General features: G+C 37.5%; 1 protein-coding gene across 2 annotated transcripts; it reads right to left on the reverse strand.

Annotated features, from left to right (window-relative positions):
* Nucleotides 1-13549: 13549 nt before the first annotated feature.
* LOC137246985 (uncharacterized) lies at nucleotides 13550-21792 on the reverse strand. Of its 2 annotated transcripts, none has more exons than XM_067778053.1 (2): nucleotides 20225-21792; nucleotides 13550-15427 (listed from the first exon to the last, which is right to left on the reverse strand). In XM_067778053.1, exon 1 carries the CDS (start codon nucleotides 21729-21731, stop codon nucleotides 20811-20813), a length of 921 nt encoding a protein of 306 aa, XP_067634154.1. In that variant the 5' UTR covers nucleotides 21732-21792; the 3' UTR covers nucleotides 13550-15427; nucleotides 20225-20810. The 2 variants fall into 2 exon arrangements, with proteins under 2 accessions (XP_067634154.1, XP_067634153.1); XM_067778052.1 differs by having other exon boundaries at nucleotides 20198-21792.
* Nucleotides 21793-22647: the final 855 nt, after the last annotated feature.

Genomic DNA, 22647 nt, shown 5'->3' on the forward strand with positions numbered 1-22647 from the left:
CAAATCAAATCATACAACAGCAGGCGAAGCAAACCAGCAAATGTCGACAATTGATGCAACCACATTACCATTCAATTCCAATTCCATTGAAAATGAGCCAACAATCTATGTGTTTAGAGTGTCTGCAAGTGGCAATTGAAAAACTTGTTTTAAGTAAAGAAATTGAAAATATTGACAAAACCAATGAATTGCATTTGGAACCTGTCCATCGCCTCAATGACATTAAGCACTGACTGCTGGAGAGCATAAATGACATGTCACCTCAGACAGCAAATGCTGCATAAAACCGGATTAAAACATCATGAACAAAAAAAAACAAAAAACAATACAAACCACAAAAATACAATGTGCACCACACGCTGATGTGAACAACACAACGACGAAGAGCTGAGGATGATAATGAAGAAGTTAAAGCACAATTTCTGGAAGCGATGTTCAGCAAAATAGGAATAATTAAAACTGGAAAACAGAAGTAAATAAAAGAAACACCAACAAGACGTAAATATGTATTTATATTTCTTGTGAGTTAAGTTAGGACGCAACCCGCTAGCTAACGTACATAAGACAATACAACTCTATTACGTGCCTGCATTCGGAACCATGTCGAGAAGTCTTAGATAGTACGACAAGTCTCAAATAGAGTGAAACTGTACCTTATATACCCGTATGCGACTTAGTGGGACATTGTGAACGTGTATAAAGCAAATATCAAAAAGGTGATTCCACTATTTGATATGCGATATTATTTCGGACCTATCTCCACATCATTTCGGAACTATATCTTAACTACTTCAGGACAGAATGGCCACGCTTGTACCTTGGCTTCGATACATTGAACGACTTCGTCTACCTGGGAAACAATGTAAGCTTAGAAACTAAACGTACAATAACTCATGCCAACAAGTGCTTCTACGAACAAAAATTACGCTCTAAAAGTCATTTTTACTACTGTCCTGATATATGGCTTTTAAAGTGTTCGAGAAAAAAATGTCTACGGAAGATTCATTGACTTTTCCGTTAAGCCAACGTGGAGTATCGAAAGAGGTATAATGATGAGCTATATGAGTTTTAAGTAAATATAATAGAGCAGCGAATAAATGCACAAATACTTGTTTAGGCGGTTAAGCACCAATTAATAATAATGATGATGATTTAGGAATCGTATTGAGATTCTTTTGAGACTATTTGCTTTCATTTTAGGATTATCTTCGGATCATTTTGTTATTGTTTTCTGAATAACTTCGAGACTGTTTCAGAATTATCTAGAATTACCTGCGGATTACTTTAGGATTCTCCCCTAAGCATTTCTATAACGAATTTTTTACTCTCTTCCGATATTTCATAATTAATAATGGATTAATACTGGTTTTATTTCGGGACTATCGTCTGAATTGCCTTGAACTTCTTTTTGGACTTGTAATAAAAGTTCTGTAATAATTTCGGTATAGGTTTGGAATAATTTCGGCATTCATGGTTCTTTCGGGATTGTGTTTGGAATCTTTCCCAAACTTTTTGGGAACCGTTTTGTGATTGTGTTAGCGATAATTTCGGTATCATCTTGGTACGGGAACTGTCCCCAGATCAATTTGAGATTTTTTCAAGGTAACATTCGTTACTTTTAAGAAGGCGCACTGTTTTGAGCATTTCATTTTGTGATGATTATCTCCGGTCTATTTTGGGATTGTGTTCCGCATTATTACAGGAATATTTCAAGATAACTTCTGGACTGTGTGCCTGTTCGATATCAGACAGTATTTTGAAGAAATATCGAGACTGTTTTCTATAAACTTAATTTTGAGAATATTTCCGAATTAAGCGGTATCCAAATATTTTAGGATAATTGTGGGATAGGCATCGAAATAATGCAAAAACTATGCGATGATTGTTCTTAAAAATATTGGAGGACTATTTCGTGATTACATCGCATCGTCTATTTCAAAATAATTTTAAAAATTGATGTGATTTGGAAAGATTTTCCCTCGTCATTTGTGTTTGAGACACACCTATTTCGGCGTTGTGCCATTTTCAGTATCATTTTTCAATTCGTTCCAATAAATATCAATTTTTTAAATTATTTTGAAATTACCTTTAAAACGACCTCAAATAATCACAAAGCAGTGACATTGATGATTCTTTTAAACAATCCGTATATTGTCTCTGAGCTATCCCCACCGCTACGCTGAAGGTCTCCGTACAATTATTCACCCTGTCGGAAAATCAACAAACCAAAATTAAACAATATTTTAGGGATCATTCTGGGACCGTTTCGTGCTCTTTTTGGAATTTTTTACGACTAATTTTACGACTTTTACGAAAATATTTAGAGATAGTTTTACGACAATTTGGTGATAATTTTGGGATTATTTTTATATGTTTTGGATACAGTTTCTTGATTATATACATAAGTAATATATTTTAGGCATAGGTTTAGGACAGTTTCGGGATCCTTTTGGAACTAGCTCCGTATAATTTTGTAACTGTCGCGGAAATATTCGGGGATAATTTTGCCTTTCCTTTGTAACATTTTCGGATTGTCTTTATATTCTGCTCTGTGCTATGTCAGGTGCGTATTTATTTTGATTTAACATGTCATTGACATAAATCTGAACCTAAGACGACGGTCTGTAATGTCGCTACGTTGACGTAGGTTGATGTAATATGGACCCAATCAAACTTCTTCCGGGTCTAAAATATCGCTGCAAAAGAACCGGTATCAGCCCAATATACCCTTTACAGACTTTTACAAATTTGAAACTGTAATGAATGCTTCTCAGCCTACAAACTCCTGCACTTTATTTATTACTTCTGTGTATAAACATAAAAATCGTTAACAGTTGACAATTACAACTGGCGATGACAGTTCAAAAACATTGCAATCAAATACGCGTACAAACGACGAGAAGGGCAAAGCAACCATGCTGCTGAGAGGTGCAACTGTAATATGATTCTGTTGTTGCTGTAGAGATCTAAAAAAATAATCACATCGATGAAAGCAAGGCGGATGATGAAAGCTCTGATTAAGGTATGGTCGATGGTACACTGGTTATGATAGTGTAAAAAGTAAGAATACAGAACACTGAGGGCTGTATTGCAAACATCCTTGAGAATTAGAAAATTTGTATGTGTATGTGTTATTGGTGATGGTATTGGGCATGTAATTTATGTTGGGCGTAAATATTTAGGCGGTGTATGCTAAGCAAGATACTACAGATCGCCGATGGATATTTACAACTTGCTAGAATTGAATCTATCATTTATCTTTCAAAATTTGTTTTTCCAGCTGACTCCCTAACTTTAAAGAGGTAGCGGGCTTAAACCATACAGTAGAATTTGGCTTATCGAATGTATTTGAAAACATAATCGTGAAGTCTTATTCATAGCCAGTAACAAATTTTTTGGGCAGATATGAAAATTACAGGAAGCTGGCGAGCTATCGACTATTAAAAAAATAGGCACCCTTTCTGACTTTGAAGCCCTTTGTTCAACGATGCTCGTTACTGAAAGAATACTTGATATTTACGTAACAGTGGATGGTACGATAATGGATAGTTAGGGTATCCTTTTCCTTTATAATAACGCGCCTATCCTCTCTGAGTAGGGGGTGGGAAAGAAAATTTCTACAATTTCTCTTATATTATCCTCGTCCATCATTTGTTTAGAGGTGTTGAACTTCTATCTTTTCTAACTTTTCTATACTTGTAAAAAACAGTCAATTCGAAGTTTTTGCAAAGCGCTTTCCAGCACGTAAGTTTGCTTGATTTAACGGCAGTACGCAGAACTTTTTTCACTCATTTGTGCACTTTCGACATTTCCAGTCTTTTTTTAGCCTGCTAAATATCTGAAAAAGTTTATAGGAAGAAGGCATATACTATACAGAACTTAGTTTCAGAGGTTCGCCTTTAAGGTACTAGCACTACCCTTAATAGTTCATAAAAATGCTATAAGATAGTGGAACTCTAAAACCATTTTACTGCCTTAGATTGCTAATTTTTAACTTGTTTGTCTATGATAAGAACTTTATAACTAACAGCCTGAGTACTCTGCAGCATTATCTATATATATAAAATAGGATGTATGTATGTATGTTTGCATGTTTGTATGAGGCTTATGGACTCCGAAACTACCACGCTGATTTTATTAAAATTTGCAGGATAACTTAGAAGGAAGGAGTGTTTTTGAAAAGTTTTTTTCAGGGAAGTGGACCAGGGACCGATTTATTCTAAACTATCGTATATATGGCTCGATTTGCCTGAAATTTGGTATAATTTTTCTTCCGGGAAGTGGACCAGGATATATATTGGTGACTAGGGTCTCGAGATATAGGACAAAAAGTGGCACCCCTGGAATGTGTTTATACAATATGGATATCAAATGAAAGCTGTTGATGAGTGCTTTAGTACAGGGTAGTTTTCATACCTATTGGTGACTAGGGTCTCGAGATATAGGCCAAAACGTGGACCCGGGCACCCCTAGAAGGTGTTTATACAATATGGATATGAAATGAAAGCTGTTGATGAGTGCTTTAGTACAGGGTGGTTTTCGTACCTATCGGTGACTAGGGTCTAGATATGTATATAGGCCAAAACGTGGACCCGGGTACCCCTAGAATGTGTTTGTACAATATGGATATCAAATGAAAGCTGTTGATGAGTGTTTTAGTACAGGGTAGTTTTTATACCTATTGGTGAATAGGGTCTCGAGATATAGACCAAAACTTGGACCCGGGCACCCCTATAATGTGTTTATACATTATCGATATCAAATGAAAGCTGTTGATGAGTGCTTTAGTACAGGGTAGTTTTCATACCTATTGGTGACTAGGGTCTCGAGATATAGGCCAAATCGTGGACCAGGGCACCCCTAGCATGTGTTTATACAATATGGATGTCAAACGAAAGCTGTTGATGAGTGCTTTAGTACAGGGTAGTTTTAATACCTATTGGTGCCTAGGGTCTCGAGATATAGGCCAAAACGTGGACCCGGGCACCCCTAGAATGTGCATATACAATATGGATATCAAATAAAAGCTGTTGATGAGTGCTTTAGTACAGGGTAGTTTTCATACCTATTGGTGACTAGGGTCTCGAGATGTAGGCCAAAACATGGACCCGGATACCCCTAGAATGTGTTTATACAATATAGATATCAAATAAAAACTGTTGATGAGTGCTTTAGTACAGGGTAGTTTTCATACCTATTAGTGACTAGGGTCTCGAGATGTAGGCCAAAACATGGACCCGGATACCCCTAGAATGTGTGTATATTTTGGATATCAAATCAAAGCTGTTGCTGAGAGCTTTTAAGTAATTTTCATTGTGATATGCGATTTAGTCGCATCAACCTGGCAAAACTGATAAATATGCATGCGAAGCCGAAATAAAGACATGAATTAATAATACCCACATACCTATTTGCATACGTCCTATTCAATTTGTCTGAAATCTGGTCTATAAATTTGCCTATATTAGTATTTACGATGCTTTTTTCCGGAAAGTAGACCAGAGACGGACTGGGACTGGGATTAGGACTGGGACTGAGATTGAGACTCGGAGTGGGACTGGGACTGAGACTCGGAATGGGACTGGAACAAAATACATACCACTCTCTGGGACTGGCAATAAGATATGAAGAAGAATGAGAAAAACTTGAGAGAAGAGAAAAGAGGGAAAGAGAAGGAGACTGAGAAAGAGATAGAATGAGACGAAGATGGAGATAGATGAAGCGAAAAATACGGAGAGAGGAGTGAATACAAAGATTAGGAAAAAGTATAGAGGGGCGAGGGTAGAGTTAGACGGAAAAAGCTTATTAAAATGTATGCAGATATACCAAAATTAATGCAGAACAACGGCTGCCGGGTCTGCTAGTTTTGTTTATGATAAGCACTTCACACTGCTAATCTCATTGTAATCAGCAATAATTACGTTCAAGTAAAATTTATGCTGGATCGATCTTTATTTAAATCAAAAGTAGGTTGAGGTGCAGAGGTTAGATTTTCGGGGAATATAAGGTGCAGTGAGCAGCGCACCAGGATAGGCAGAACCAAGGTAACGAAATAAACCGGATGAATGGGACTAATAAGCAGGATGATAACTGACCTAACATTTGACACCGCCCATACCACGGTATTTTTTGGTTGCCAGGTGAAAGATATCCCTCGAAGAATAAAGGGCAAGACAGTAGGAGAGGTATTAAAAAAATCTACACAAACGGCTCAAAAAGAGAAAAGAGAACTGGAACCAGACTATAACCCAAACACTTGTTGTCTGAATACCTGACTCTTGCAGAGAGAAGCCAGACTTCTCCAGGATAGTACGATCTCAGACACCAATAGAAAGATCGACAGCAAGACCGCCTTGAAGACATTTAAATTCAAATTGATAAAACTGAACAAGGTCCTGGGACGTCGAACTTACTACCGTACATGAGGTGTCGCAATATCTAGCTTCAATTGGAGTGAATTTGAAGGCGAATTAGCCACGAGATTTTCCGAAATTGACAAAAGCGAGGTTTGCTCCAGATGAACAAGATTTTTAGATAAGTGTAACGGACTTGACGTGGACCAACTGGGATAACATCGATGCTCCTACGATGGTGCCTGCCAAGAAGCTCCTTCTACAACAGTTGTCAGGACTTCAAACAAGACAACTCAGATTTTGGGGCACCCAATTGTACACGAATATAAGTCTGAGAAGTTTCCATGCATGCCCTCTTAACGTAAGAGGCTTTCTTTACCTCTTTTACTGAATTCGCTGAGAAACTCTATGATATGATATCAGAATAGAAGTAAGAGGGAAAGACGGTCTAATTTGACATGAAAGGGAAACATGTTGCGGCCTATGGTCTAAGACGGGCACACACTTATTCTAGTTCCCGCACCTTTTTCAATTATTTTTATTTAATGGCCAGGCAAACGGCAGACATCACAGTGCAACAACGTTGGCATTAAAGTCGTGCACAACAGAGAGCGGAAATGCCAAATACCCACTTACTCCCAGTAGCTGAACTATCGACATCTACTTCAGAAATAGATAATGGCAAAGTATACTTGCATAATGGTGACTATGGCAATGGCAATACAGCGGCTGCAGCGTATATCGAATCAATAGAAGTTTCATCGGTGCTATAGGGGTGTAGAAGGGTATTTGCTGAATCTAAGAAAGTACTTACAAATGAGATAGTTTAGATTAGATGTCTCTAAATTTGTTATACAAAAATGGTATCCGAAGCAAGTCGCTGTTATTCATGCAACTGTCTGAGATATCCTTCATAACAAGAAATATTATGTGAGGTTTCGGGTGAAAATTAGATAGCTCTTGGAGTGATCGAGAAAAAAGTTCTTCGGAAGATTTATTTAATCGAAAGCGCAATTTGAAAGCAGAGAAAGAGGGGTTGGGAGATACAGTTGTAGTAAGACTTTACTTCCCTTTGTGCTCCCAATTGGCTTATGCAACTAAGCGAGGCGTAAGGCGAGTTATCACCTTCTTATCATCGACTAGTAACAGATGTGTCATGATAAACAGGTGAATCATCGTTAATAAATCGGTAAAAGTAGATCGATAATTTTTCGATACGAGATGTCTTACTCTAAGATCACAAATCGATAACTTTTGCATGAAAAATTGACAAGTTGCGATAACAAAGCGATAACGCTTCTATAATAAGCTAGTAAAACTTTGATAGCGAATATATAACTCATCGATACATATTCGAAAGTTTGTGCAATAATAAATAAATTAAAAGTCGATAAAAGTTCGATAACTCATTGATAACTTTGTTTATCGATATAAATTTTATAATAATAAAAAATAAATGGATTACAAATCACGTATAGTAAACTGTTCAGTCTTATAAAACTACAACTACTTCTAAGCTAGAATATGAGTGTATTAGTGTCATAATTGATGCTGGAGCCAAAAAAAAAAGTTATATTTTGATAGTTTCGCGGGAATCAAGCACAAAAACGGCAATGAGCAAGCAGATTACCTAGCCAAGCAGGGTGATATTGCATCATTGCATGGTCCAGACCCATTTTGTGGACTCACAATGGCATACACTGAAAAACAAAGCAGTTTAAACAACACTGGATACGTCAGAAGAAAAAGATGCCAAATTGATTATACTCGCTATAACAGAAGTATCGGAAACTCATTTATCTAAGCAGAGAAGACCAACGAATTTTCACCATACGGTTGAAAGTTAAATCTATCTAATACACAAATCTGTAATTTTTGTGAGCTGAAGGATGAAATGCCGCTTCATATTTTCTGCGATTGGTCGATCTGGCAAGGCAGAATAAGTGGTGTGATTCTAAGTCCTCTCGAGATATGGAGTTAAACGCCTGAACAGGTGCTGAAATAAATAAATAAATGTAAGGCGCGATAACCTCCGAAGAGATCTAAGGCCGAGCTTCTCTTCCAATTTTCGTAGTGCTCCTCTTGATTTTTCCCTACAAATTGGCCGGACGGGACCTAAATGTTTTATGCCGACTCCGAACGGCATCTGCAAGGCAGATTAGTTTTCACTGAGAGCTTTTCATGGCAGAAATACAATCGTAGCACTTGCCAGACACTGCCGAGGGGCGACCCCGCTTAGAAAAATTTTCTTCTAATTGAAAAATCTTATTTCTAAAATTTTGATGTTGCTTTGCCCGGGAGTTAAACCCAGGGCATACGGTGTGATAGGCGGAGCACGCTACCATCACACCACGGTGGCCGCCAACAGGTGCTTACGTACATTAAAATCCTGCACATACCCTGATAGGCTGAAAGTTTAAGAACAATAAATCCAATAAACGTCGCAGTACAAGTAGGCCTACTAATATTTATAATAATAATATAGCATTCTTCTTCCAAAGACTACGCTCACGCTTACACCTACTTTACGCTGTTGCTGTAGCGATAAAGATACTCCCCGAAGATCTTGAGGAGTGCTATCGGTGTTGATGGTCCTTCGCCGGATGCAGATCCCGTACGTTCCGGTACCAAGCCTGACCATCTCGGGAACGATTTTTTATAACCATATGCGACCTTCTAGGCCATACCGCCCTCCCAACCCTAAATCCAAGAAGAGTTCGGGGTCGCCAGAACCTCGGTTGTTAATGAAACAGGATTCGCCACGAATAGGTGAGGTTGAGAATTGGATTTGCGCTGGCAACCTGAAATGGTTACACTACACAACCCCTTGAATCTATTTGGTATTTTAGTCGCCCCTTACGACAGGCATACCTACCGCGGGTATATTCTAACCCCCTAACCATCTGGGGGGCCTAACTTACGCTGTCGTTCTAAACTCCCCCGTGACGTGAGCAAAAATGTTTACTCAACATAAAACGGTATTTGCAAGTATTTTGCAGTTATGGGCCCGTTAAGTGAGCTCCTACCCCTTTACGCGTAGCCCCGCTTCATATCTATCGTCTAGCGGCAGCAACGCGGAAATGTCACGCTTGCAACAAGCATCACATGGAATCAAAAGCGTTGATGCAGAGCAGCACTAAAAGTTCACTAGCATTAATTGAATGTAGCTCTGAAAGAATAGAATACAGGTCACTCTAACAACGTTCAAAATTGAGACAAAATCAACAAACTTCAATAAACAAAAAAATTCACTACAAAACACACTGATGCCAATGACAGCGACAGGAAAAGTGATGTTAACCGAGCTGACGTTGAGGGCAAATTTGTTATGATGATGATGTTGCAGCTAATACCAATATTGCGGATGTGAATTAGAGAGCTGCTTATGTTGAAACGTATAACCCGTCACACTTTACTCCTTTAGCTTGTACGCCCATTACCTACTACTTTGGCTGTCACACATGACACTGACGCGAACTCACACGACAGCTAGAGAGCACATAGTGCTGTCTCTTCACATGAACTCTACTTTAAAAAGCGGATATTACAACGACAAATTGGTGTCATACATTGTTATTGACGGAAATTAGTTCATTTCTAAAAGCTTCACATGAATATATCTAAGTTCATTGGATAGTCAAGCGTTATCCGCGTTAACTATCTTTAATGGAGCATACATACGGATTATATATTTCGTATGTGCAGGTGGCAGTAAACTCGCGGAAATCAAAGGAAATATAAAGTACCAGTACGGAAATTATTTCCAAATCATTCAAATATTGACGATCGGAAAGTTAAGTTCGGATGTAAGTGGCAACTTTGATGTCCACTAACTGGACACCGGAAAAGAAGGAAATTTGTATCATAAATACATACGAGTGTATATGATAAGGTAATGTGAATACAGTTTACAGTATTGGTTGGAAAAATAGAAGTGCTATATTACATATTTTACAACTGTATTTGGGAAAGTGGCAAATATATTTCAGTATAATATACAGGGCCGTAGAGAGAAAATCCGGGCCCGGGACTAAACAATTTAATGGTCCCCTATAAAAAATCCACTAATACACTTGAATTAATGACGTCTCATTCATGAATCATTATTGATGGATTACATAAAAAATTTTGCCACATCAACTAAATAATTTTTGTACTAAGAGCTGAAAATAAAATTAACACAGAATATTTACTATTCGTACTATTTTATTGTAACGTAGAAATAAAATTCTCTTTTAACAGCCACATATGTTTTAAATAATCTTTTCTAGTTATTTGGTAACATTTTAATACATTTCTGATAAATTTAATGATGATTATAAATTTTAAATATTCAATATACAAAGTTGGGATATCAAAGAGTGGCTTTACTTGCTCTTTTCGCTGCAAATTTTTTTATAATAATATCATTATTTAACTGTCTTGCCAAAACGGATTCCACACAAAGCGCTCTTGAGATGAACACGATATATGAAAATTTTTGATTCTTGCAAGGACGCTGAAGGAACGTTCTGCACTAGCTACAGTGACAGGTATAGTGGAAAAGATACGTAAAGCTACACAAATGTTTTGGAAAATCATATTCAGATTTTGGACACATATAGATGACATTTAGCAATGCCAATGGTAAATGTGTTTCAAGTGAATTATTTCGCATTCTAAGCTTTGAAAAATATCCGACTTTTATTTTTCGACAAATTTTTCTGTTTTCGCCCGAACCGTTGTTTCATCCGTGTCTTCAAATTGCCACAAAAAGGAAAACGTCTCGCTCAAATTTCCCATAGCTGCAAATCTTTCAGTAATGCCAGTGATTACCGAATCAACGATCACCAGGAATGTATTGTTTTTAAAATCATACTCTGAATCATCTGTAATCATCTCATTTCCATTATCTTCAAAACGTCTTTTGGGTGTTATATTTCGAATGTCCGGAAACTTTAGCGAGATGTTTAATTGAATAGCATCTGTATTGCATTCGTTTATAATTGTGTCCCATTGGTTCCTGATCAACTTCAAATCAGCTAATAAGGCATCTAGATATCGGACCTGAACATCTATCGTGGCGTCTCTAGCTTGGAGGACCACATTTCTTCTATTAATGGTAGTCAGTATTTTGAACCATATTGAGGACAGCAAGATACATTCGAACTTGTTGATGTACTCGAGAATGCCGGTAACATCGCCGTATGTTTGCGCAGCCAAATTTGGCTTTTGGCTGAAAGACTATGAAGAGAGCTCGGTACATTTTTTGAGGATGTCCCATCGTTGTGAAGTGCTGCTGAAAATAGTAAAACATTATTGCGCACCACACAAATTGAGACTGTGGGTTGCACAAAGCGAGTACTTAGCATTCGAGTTTTTGCCGAGAATGTGACGTAGTGCTCCGTTGTAAGCTCCTTTCATATTGGCGTCGTTATCGTATCCTTGTGCATGACAATATTTTAATGGGATTTCATGTTTACCTAGAATATAGCAAATTATATAAGTAATTTTCTCGCCAGTTTTTTGGTTAAAATTCACGAAAGCTAAAAACCGTTTTTGAATTGTAAAATTTGTTGCTTACGAATGGAAATGGAATTAACGCAAAACGAACGTAGTCAACGTGACTAGCATCAGGCATAGCACCAACGATAAGAGCGAAACACTTGGCTTTCTTGCCTTGATCTAATATAGTTTCCCTCACGTGCTTTGAAAAAATTTCTATAAACTCGTTCTGAATGTCTGGGGAAAGATAGCGAACTTATAAACGTTTGTGCTGCTGTTGTGAAATCATAGTTTTCTCCAAATTATCTCTAAATATCGGATCATAATGGCTTATGAGACCTTAGATGCCCAAAAAAATGTCCACTGTTTCGTTCACCAAAATATATACTTTCGCCTTTGGAAGCTAGGCCTCTTTCGCCCAAAACAAAAATTGTGTCCAAAATTCTATATAAAATTTCTTTCCACTTTTGAGTTTCAGTGATTAACTGTTCATTGATATGTGTATCAATTGTAGCGTCCTTTTGAATTAGATTTTGTAAAGCTCGCCATTAAGTATAACATTTAATGTGATCTTGAATATTTTCGTGTGATGGCAGTTTATGGTACAGCTTCTTCCATACCTGGAATTTCGAATATCCGCAGAACAAATTTTAGGTCGATTTAAAGTATTGGTGCTTAAAAGCCGACATGGTAAGCAGTAAAAAGCATTGTCACTGGCACTCCACACTAACCAGTCACGCTCCACTCTCTCTCCATTTGGCAACATTCTGTTTAACAACGAGGTAGGAAATGCCTCGTCATGAAATCACGTGGAAAAATAACAGAGCACTTTTGATGACCTCGACGAATTATTTCGTTGACTTCTTCAGATCGCAAAAACTCATTATTCACGGTACCGATATCGAAGTCGTTTAAATAATCTGGACTTTGATACAGAGTTGTTGGTATTGTTGGAAAACTTTTTGAAGATAAATCTTCATCAGTGTCACCACGAAAACTGTACGATTTCGGATTCATGTAAACATACATTTTTGTTTGATATTTTTATTGTCTCCTCACTGTTCGAAAGCCCAGGCAAAAAATCATTATCAATTTTCGTTGATTTTGAAATTTGGCTTAAAATTTGCACATGGAACAACTAAAGGCTCTCCTGAATTAAAAAAATGTCTTAGTGCCTCTAAATCGCTGGCCCCCTGAGAAACCCTGGGCCCGGGGTATCCCCCATTCCCCCTCCCCTCTCGTCTTGCCTGATAAGATATTAATGATTTTTTGAACAGTTATGAAAATACCTTTGAAAATTTCACAAACACATTTGCACGTTTTTCAAATACATTTGGATTTTTCTTAAATAAAATTGGACGGGGTGAAGTCTGTACAGTCTTCGATGGCAATATCATATTTTGTGAATGGGCGGAGACGCTACAGGCTTGAAAGTACTTCAGTAACACCGCAACAGAGGAAGGTGGAGACCTCCACTGAGTTGGAAGAGGCAGGTGGAGTAGAAAAATGTAAAAAAAAAAATAAATAATAAAATAATAAAAACATTATAAAATGTAACTTTGTAACCGCCCTCCTTTCTTTAATTGGAGCGTGACTGCTAGACGAGTTATGACCATCCTACCAAACTTCTTCGTAGTGTAAACCATGAGGACTTAAATCGGTTTCCAGCTAGTCTTTCCAGTAGAGTGGGGGCCGCCCTAATCCTATGCTTCCCTAGGCAGATTCTGATAAAAATATTTTATAAGTCAGAGCATCATCTTGGGCTAGCCAGTGAAGCCACTTTATTTTAATTAGTTGTACTATACTGTTGTCTATGTAAGCTCGTAAAGCTCATCATTGAATATTCTCGGCACTTGCCGTCGCTAGCACGCAAAGGTCCATAAATTTCCGAAGAACTTTCCTCTCAAACACTCCCAGTGCCGCCTTTTCTGATGTTGACATGATCCGATAGTTGATTTATAGAGCATGATTTTCGTTTGCCGAGAAAAGAATATACTTTTTAATTGCCTAATTGCAAGAGTGATAGTTCGCTGGATTCAAAGCCGATGTTGTTTTTTGTGTTAAAACTGGTTTCCAAATAAACGAGATCTTTTAATATTCCGAGTTTATGGCTGCCAATAGTGGTGTAGTTCTCAAGACGCAAATGCGCTGACTCTTTGCTTGATGACAGCAGGTACTTTGTTTTGTCATTTAATATTAAGCAGAACCTACGACGCGGTTGCTCCATCGCATGATATTAATTTCGTCAGCATACGTAAATTATTGTACGCTTTTAGAGAATATTGTTCCAGTGTGGTTAAGTTCTGGCGCTATTATAATTTTTTTCAGCATCAAATGAAAAAAATAACACGAACACCCTGTCCGAAACATTATTTAGTTTCGAGCGGTTCGAAGAGATTCTTCCCAACTGTGACTAAGCTAATGGTGTTGGTTAACGTCATTTTTCACAGCCGTAAAAGTTTTTCGAGGAAACCAAATTCAGATATAATGGTATTTAGGCAGCTCTTTTCCGTGCTGAGTGGTTTAAAATCGATGAAGAAATAATGTGTTTCAATTCTTTTATCGCGTGATTCGACGCACAGCAAAAATCTAGTCTTACCATGTTTAAAGCCGCGCTGATAGGATACAATCAGCTGATTCATGGTTGGCTTCAAATTTTCGAAGGCTGAGTCCGAGTTGGCACGATTTGTAGGGCAAATAAAATGCACTCGTCCGGTCATATTGTTCAAACAAGCAATATATCAGCCGCGGCCTAGTTGCTTTTTATAACTGGATATTGCTATTCTGATTTCATTAAAATCGCCTGGAGGTACATTTTTTCATCATTATCGATTGCAGGATCGGGTTTATCGCTGTCTTCATTTAGAATTGCAGAAAATACTTCTATTCATAGTCTACGTACTCTGTGGACACTGGTTACAAGATTGCGGGTTTCGTTCTTACGAATGTTAGCCCCAGACATTACACCTTCCCTTTATCGCCAAATTTTTTGGTTAAATTTGTAGGCGTTTTTCCTGGTGGCTACATCTCAAGGTTTTCTCGCTTCCCTTTTCAACTCGCAGTAGCGTTTACACGCTCTTCAATCTTGGTTTTAACATAACCCTGTAGGCAGCGTCTTTTCTTTCGGTTGCTATGCGGCATTTTTCATCGTACCAATAGTTTTTCCATAGTCGCCGATAACTTTTTTTTTCCTCATCGTCGGAACGAATTTCTTTAAAGATATGCCGCTGCATTGCATTAGGTCGGCTTGTGCAGAGCAGATACTTATGCATGCTATTGGCGTCTAGCTTTTATTTTGTGTTTTGTTGCGTGGTTTAAGCCGTGCAGAGGCAGGCGTGTATTTTGACCGCGACGAGATAGTGATCCGAAGAGATAAAAGGTTGACGGATCTTGCGAGTATGTCAAACACTTGAGTAGTACCATCCGTCTAAGACAACGTGGTCGATCTTATTGCGTGTATTTCAATCCGGGATAGCTATGTAGCTTGATGTATACTTTTCTGCATGTACTTCGTGCTTCAGCTTCAATTCCTTATGAGAGGTTTCATTGTGTGCGATGGTCACATACTTGTTTAATTTTTTTGCAACGGTCTAAAGTAAAGAGCACAGTAAGAAGACGTTACGAATTGGGCTATTGTTATAAAATCATTTAATTATTGATTCATCTTTCTGATATTTGGCTAAAAATAAATATTGCATATAAACTTACACAAAATATGCGCAATCAGCAAATATACGACAGAGTTTAGTAAAACTGTGCAAATAACTTACTTTCACTCTTATTTTTCTTCAAGCCATACCACAGACTTGATCTTAAGCAAGACAAAAAACAAAACTCAGTTTTATTTTTATAAGCAAGCTTGAAGCAAGAAAAATTTAAAGCCAAGTTAATATATTTAAAAATTAATTAAATTTGCGTTTTCTGTAAAATGAATTCGTACAAAATTGTATTGTTAATACTTTTCATATTAAGTGCTGGCCCTTTGACGAGATCAATAGAAAGTGATAAAGAATTTTTACAAAGACTTTCTAAACTAACATTAGATGAAATCCAAAGTAAATTCAACACAAACGAAGTAAGGAGTGTGGAGCAGCTTTATAACGGTAGTCATTTGAGGCCGCCAAACAGTTATCGATTGGCACTGTTTCCAGCATTCAACATTGTGGTTGCTTACAATGAGGTGACGTCACAGCAAGAGAAAGTTGCTGGCGAGCAAGAGAGAGAACAGAATGAAGAATGAAACTGCGGAGGCGATATTGTATATTACTAGTGATGCACAACGTCGACAGAGCTTCGAATACCAACGCAAATTGTTTGTGTAGTAATATGTGTTTAGATAGAAAATATCTGAGCGCAGTTATCGCGCATGAGATAAAATGACGTTTAAGCTAAAACTGGATTTACTAAATATCTTAAAAAAATTCTTGTATTGTCAAAATTTAAATCAAACCATATGACGAATATTTTACTATAATTTATCAAATATCAAAAAAAAAAAATTTCCATTTAATATTAAATAAATATGTGTTTAAAAAAAATCTATTTAGTTTGTTTTTAGTAAACCCTAAGATTCCTTTCCGATTACAAGCGAGAATTTTGAGACCCGAAAAATGGAGCACTCGTCCACTCGCTATATTCTCGTAACTCGAAGTACTCGTAACTCTCGCGAGCTTCTCGACATTCAATTTAGTAGCTGTATTGATAGTATTCTATGCTGGCATATATTAGCAAAAAATATTATTTTAGTAAATAATCACAACAACAAAAACAGTAGGCAGTACTCTTATGTGCATGTACACATTAAAGCAAGCAACACTTACGTACATAGAAGGCGACGAAGAATATCTCACATACACATACGTATGTAGTCATCGGTGAAGAGAAGATGTAGTTACATAAAAGCGTATATGGCTAGAAGAAAAGCATAAACTACAAATATACATGTATATAGCTGGGTAACCAAGCATGAGATACAATTGTTCTAGAACACATTGTCGTGAAATTACTAGACCTTAGGAGAAATGGGTGAACGATAAACCCTAGAGTATAAAAGCAGCGCAAGCTGAGGAATCAGTAATCAGTTTGACTAACACAGGCTTTTGTTAAGTACGTGCTAATGAAATATAATTGTAATACGCCCAAAGTAGTCTAAAAAGAGACCACTTGCAATTTGGAGTTTTTTATTCGCCAGTTCAGCAATTCGAACGTTGGCAAAAGGTGCATAATTATCAGAAATCCTCAGAATTTGTTACACCGTTTTTCAATTGTGGTGTTGTACAAGTCGCTTGTGTTCCAGAAGAAAACGTATTCTCGATATAAAATAGCAAGTGCAACGATTAAGTTGAATTTCCAGAAGCTCGCGAGCTTTACGAGTATTTGGAGATTCGAGAAACTTGCCAAGAAGCCAAGGCTCGCGAGAAATCTCTTCTCGAGCAAGCTCGGGAAATCATAAGCCCTACTCTCAAAGCTATTGCTGAACTCTAAGAGTGTCTTAGGCAAGCTTTAACGGAAATTTATTAAACGAAAATCTTAAATAATGCTGACTTCATTTGTGTAAGATCATTAGAGATTATTTCTCTCCTTTTCTCCATCTAGATCATTTCAATCAAGCTCAACAAAGTGTTGCAGCCATCCTTGCTTAAGTTGGTTGGTTCCTGCCCGAATACCAAAACACCGATCCCAAGTAGTGCACGGGATGCCATTTTGATGAACATTCCCTAATAGAACCAGTAGCTGCTGTTTCTGGTTAGTATGACTAGTCGGTGTTCCCTTCAAACCACTTAGAGCGGTAAATGATAATCCGGCAGTATATAACTGCCCAAAGTTCTAAACCTGGTGTGAGATAGAGCTGATTGGCTAGTGTCCCATAATTGTGGTAGTCATCTTAAATATTTTTTTGTTTACCTATTAAGTAGGTCCCATCTAGGTGGTGTGACTCTTAATCCCTATGTGATATGGAGTAAAAAGTCCCATCTAGTTGGTGTGACTCTGAATCCCTATGTGATATGGAGTAAAAAGCCTGAAGAGTACTCAGATACATTAAAATCCTCCACTTACAAAATTAGGCTGAAAGGTCATGCACAATATGTCTACACAAAGGTCGCAGTATTTCAGGCCTAATAATACTAAAAAAAAGTAGGTCCTTCGTTCTCCTTTTATCTTAATTTGGCCACGTTTTCTTGGTTATCTTGCAGTTGTTCAAGGCTAAGCAGTTGAAGACTTTAATCTGCCATGTATGTTTCTATTTATTGATGCAAGAGCATTGATACAATAATTTAAATAGAGGCCATGATTCTCTTTCAAATGTTAGTCATCTGCAAAAGAAATTAATTTTCTTTGAGATGAACTTACTCAGAGCACTTGAAAAATTACTGCCGATAGGAGACCCCGTTTTAGAAAAATTTTCAAAATTTGTTTGTGGTATTCGTATTGCTGTGGTAGAGGTCTGTTGAGATGCACTTAACACGGCGGTTGATATCAAAATGTAAATATCACTACAACGTTCAGTGATGGTTGATATCAGCGGCGCTCTTAGAACGACACCTACCTTGGCATTGAATGTCATGCTGAAAAAACATGAGGTGGATATTGTGGATAAGATAGCTTTAGCCTTATCTCTGATTAAGCTTGGTGACATATGTCCTGAGCTTTCTCATCTAGGCTTTTCAGCATTCTTACCAACCGTGACTTCATCCCACACAAGGCAGAATATTGTGTGCCAAGAACTGTCGTCTGTGCAAGTTTCACCACAGTCATACCCTGGAGAGATGGGAGCGAGAAAAAGAAATTAATATGCGGCAGTGAGCTTGTTAACTTGTTCACGAATGGGTCACAGTTTGACGAAAGTTTGAAGGAAGCGTTTTCTCTCAAGAATTCGGTGAAATGCGAAAATTTGAAAGCGTGAGCTGCCTGATCACTGCAGCGCCTTCCCAGGAAATTTTGCAATTATCAAGGATTTGCTGATTGGATGCTCTCCAGCGCTACTACTGTAAGAGAATTCCATATCTTCTCTGACAGCCATGCGACTGTTAAAACCCTTAGTTCAAGTGTGTTGCGATCGAGGGATCTTCTAGCGCGCAGGTGCATAACTGAACTGAAAATATATGACTCTGATCACCACTTATATGTAGTTAGGCTAATGTCCATTGGAAGTCCATGCAGTACGCCCGACATATCACCAGAACAATTTATATTTGACAGTACAGTTTTTGTCATAAATAGGTGAAAGTATTTCGGTCTCGGTCTTGTTTGAAACTACATCGGTGCTACGCAACGGTTCTCTAAATAGCTATAGCTTACCTTACAGTAATCTTTTGTGGTATCACAACTGCCCATATTGTTTTCGAAGTGATCTTGCTCTGCCGGAGTGGATAACACTCCTCCACCCAAACGAGCATTAACTTTGGGAGTAGTTATGCCGTCCTTGTAAAAAAAAACTAAGGAAGCGTAAATTCGTCTCCTCTAGACATCAGAAAAAAGGATTCCATTGTCATAGATCTGTATCAGAAAAAAGAGCGTATTTTATGGACCAACTTTCAGAATCCCTACAACAAATAATCCACATAATTTTTAAAATCCGGACAGTATTCAATCTAGACAATCGAAAAACACAGCAATATCGTAAATAAAAAATTATCCAGGAAAGTCAAAACTTTGACAACTCCGAGTCCCAAAAAACCAAATCTGTTAAAACTGAAGTGAGCATTAACTAAAAACTTGACAAATTTTTAAACTTGCATTACAATTTTATCCTTACTCCTAAAAATGTGTTCTTGAATCTCAACTCAGATGTAAGACGAAAATTGAGAGTTCACTCAAAAAAATTAAATTAAAAAACGAGTACTGACTTCACAGAATGAGATTAGTACACAAAACCCCAGCGGGTTAAGGGATCAGAATATACCCGAGGTAGGTCTGACTGTCGTAAGAGGTGACTAAAATACCAGATTCAAGGGGCTGTGTAGCGCAACCCTTCAGGTTGCCAGCGCAATATATAGCTTCTCCAAACACAACTGTCAACCTCACCTATCCGCGGCGAATCCTGTTTCACTAACAGACGAGGCTCTGTCGACCCCTAGCTCCTCATGGAACTTGGGGGTGGGGAGGGAAGGAATTGGCCTGAATGTTTAATGTGACCACATAAATCGTTCCCGAGATGGTCGGTCTAGCACTTTAATGGTGCTGTGGTACCGGAGCGTACCGGATCTGTATCCGACAAAAGACCATCACATCGATAACACTCCCCAAAGAATTCGGGGAGCAACCTAATCGCTACAACAACACAACAACAACAAGTACACAAAAAATTTTGGGTTTCTCTTCTGAAACCGATAATGTTAGTAGGTTTCTAATTAGGATACCTTTTCATTGGGGTATGTTTATTATACCTCCCTCTTTAAATTTAATTTGACATCAGTTTCTGGATATATTTCTGTTGATGTTTCTGTTGCGATTGCGAGGAAGATTATGTTGGTTTTATTCTTGCTGTTTTTTCTGTATCTTTTTCAATTCGGTAAATTTTTATTTCTAAAGCTCTACTATTATTTCTGCAAACCGTTTTCTTTATGTCTCTGTTGGTGATTCTGTTTTTGTTAATTTTTCCACCACTTCTTGTGATATTTCAGTAGGTGTGCTGATGTTTCTTAAGGTGTTGCCTATGACAGCTCTATAAATGATTCTGCTGATGCCTCTATTAGTGTTTCTTGTGTTCCTTGTGGACATGTATGATTCTGTTGGTCTTTCTTTCTGTGCTTCTGGTTGAGTTTCCATCGATGTTCCTTTCTGTGAATCCGTTGGTGCTCCTGTGGATGGCTCAATTGCTGTTTTTGTTAAGGTTTTATTTGTTTTTCCATTGACGAATCTGTATATTTTTCTGCAGGTGCCTCTAGGTGTATTTCTAGTGTTCGTTGTGCTAATTCTGTATATGGTTTTCTTTGTTTTTCAGGCGGTAGATATTTCTGTCTATGATTCTACTTATGTTCCTTTCTGTGATTCTGGTTGTGTTTCTGTAAATGGTTCCATTGGTATTTTTGTTGACATTTCTGTTTGTGTTTCTTGTGTCACTTCAGTTGATGTTTCTGTTGTTATTTCTATTGGAGTGTCTATAGGATGTGAAATTAATGTTATTGCTGAGGCTTCTACTGCTATTTCTGTATATTTTTCTGATGCACGAGTTTCATCAATTGATGTTTCTGTCGATGTCACTAACAATGTCTCAGAAGGTTTCGTAATTGTGTGCTCAATAGCTGACATTCCTTCAGGTTTTTTAGTGGTTGCTGCTGACAATGAAGCAAACTGCGAACCAGGTGACAAAGCCACAGTTGATGACACTGAAGAAGAAGAAGTTGTTGCTGACACAGGTATTGACGGGTACGCCGGTAGAATAGTTTCTGTTGATATATTCATTGCAATTGTTAATGGTTCTGAAGCTAGCACAGGTGATATTGGAAGTATTAAAATTAAAGGTTGCATATATGTTGGCGGTGGACGTGGTCTAGTTATCCAATAATAGGGCAAATTATAAAATGGCAATGGACGAGTTTGTTTTGAATAAAATGGATACCAATAATATGGCAAATATTGATTATAAGGTAGCTCGTTTGTGTAAAATTGCTGTGATGTGGGATAAGCGCTTGGTTGATATGATGACTGCCAATTTTTTAGTCCAACAACCGTTGGCTTTAATGACGACTTACGCTGCTCGTTGTTTAGCTCTTCTTGTCTTATAAAATAAATTTTAAAATTTTTAAATTCCACTGATTTTTGCGGCTGATATCGTTGTATATTAAATTGAGTTCCATTATAAGCCGCCAACAAATTCAGTGTCTGTATTTCAGCACATAACACCAAGCTCCATACAAAGGGCAACACAAAAATCTGATATTCTTTTAACATATTCGCTTTTAGTATCTAATCAAATTAATTAATTTAAAAGCATGACTGCAAGCAGATAGAAAAAGTTGCTTCACTGAATGGACAGCTCGTAAGCAAAGAGGTATTTATAGCGGCACAAAAGAGTGATTGTCATAAAAGCACGATTTGAAGAGTTGCAAAAGCATGCTATTAGTATTACATTTATACACACCTATATATGTAATTAATTAATTGCTGTTTTAGCCTACTTTCATTTAATTCTTTCCTTTATTTAAAACTTAATAAGAGATTATAGAGATTAATGCTCTGAACTTTTGTAATGCAAACTTAAAAATATATCAATTCAATCTAAGCCAAAAAATAGGTCGTAAACTTTTGTTTGAGCTTGAACCGGTTATAGCAAATAATTTTATTCAAACGCTTGGCCAAAATGCCTTTTTTAAATTAAGTATTACTAACAAATGATATATAATATAATCATCAAACTGAAATACTTTCTTGGCCGGAGCGTCTTCGTCCATTCGCACAACATGACCTAGCCTGCGAAGTTTTGCGTTTTTATTCGCGGCAATATTGTCGTATCTACGTAAAGCTCATAAGGCTCAATACCAAACCTCCTTCAAAACTCGCTTTCGGCATCACAAAAACGAGCATAAATCTTCCCTAGAACTTTTCTTTGGAGCACACCAAGAGCCATCTCATTTTCTCTCCACACTGTCCATAACTCCGAGCCATACAGAAAGATAGGTATGAAAACGAAAATGCGCTGATTTCTCTTGGATGACGGCAAATACTTCATCTTGTCCGCAAGACTCGCTTTTTAGCTTCTTTATCTTATCCAGAGAAGGCAGAATATGTCGACATCATCAATATACGCCTGTAATTGTACGCGTGTAATAGATTGTATCATCGCGGTTTTGTTCTGCACGTATTTACC

The sequence above is a fragment of the Eurosta solidaginis genome, chromosome 3 (genome assembly GCF_040869045.1).
Source record: "Eurosta solidaginis isolate ZX-2024a chromosome 3, ASM4086904v1, whole genome shotgun sequence".
Taxonomy (NCBI): domain Eukaryota; kingdom Metazoa; phylum Arthropoda; class Insecta; order Diptera; family Tephritidae; genus Eurosta; species Eurosta solidaginis.

Bases quoted from the DNA above. Each gene is read 5' to 3' on its own strand.
- LOC137246985 (XM_067778053.1), bottom strand. From the start codon at position 21,731: ATGTTAAAAGAATATCAGATTTTTGTGTTGCCCTTTGTATGGAGCTTG.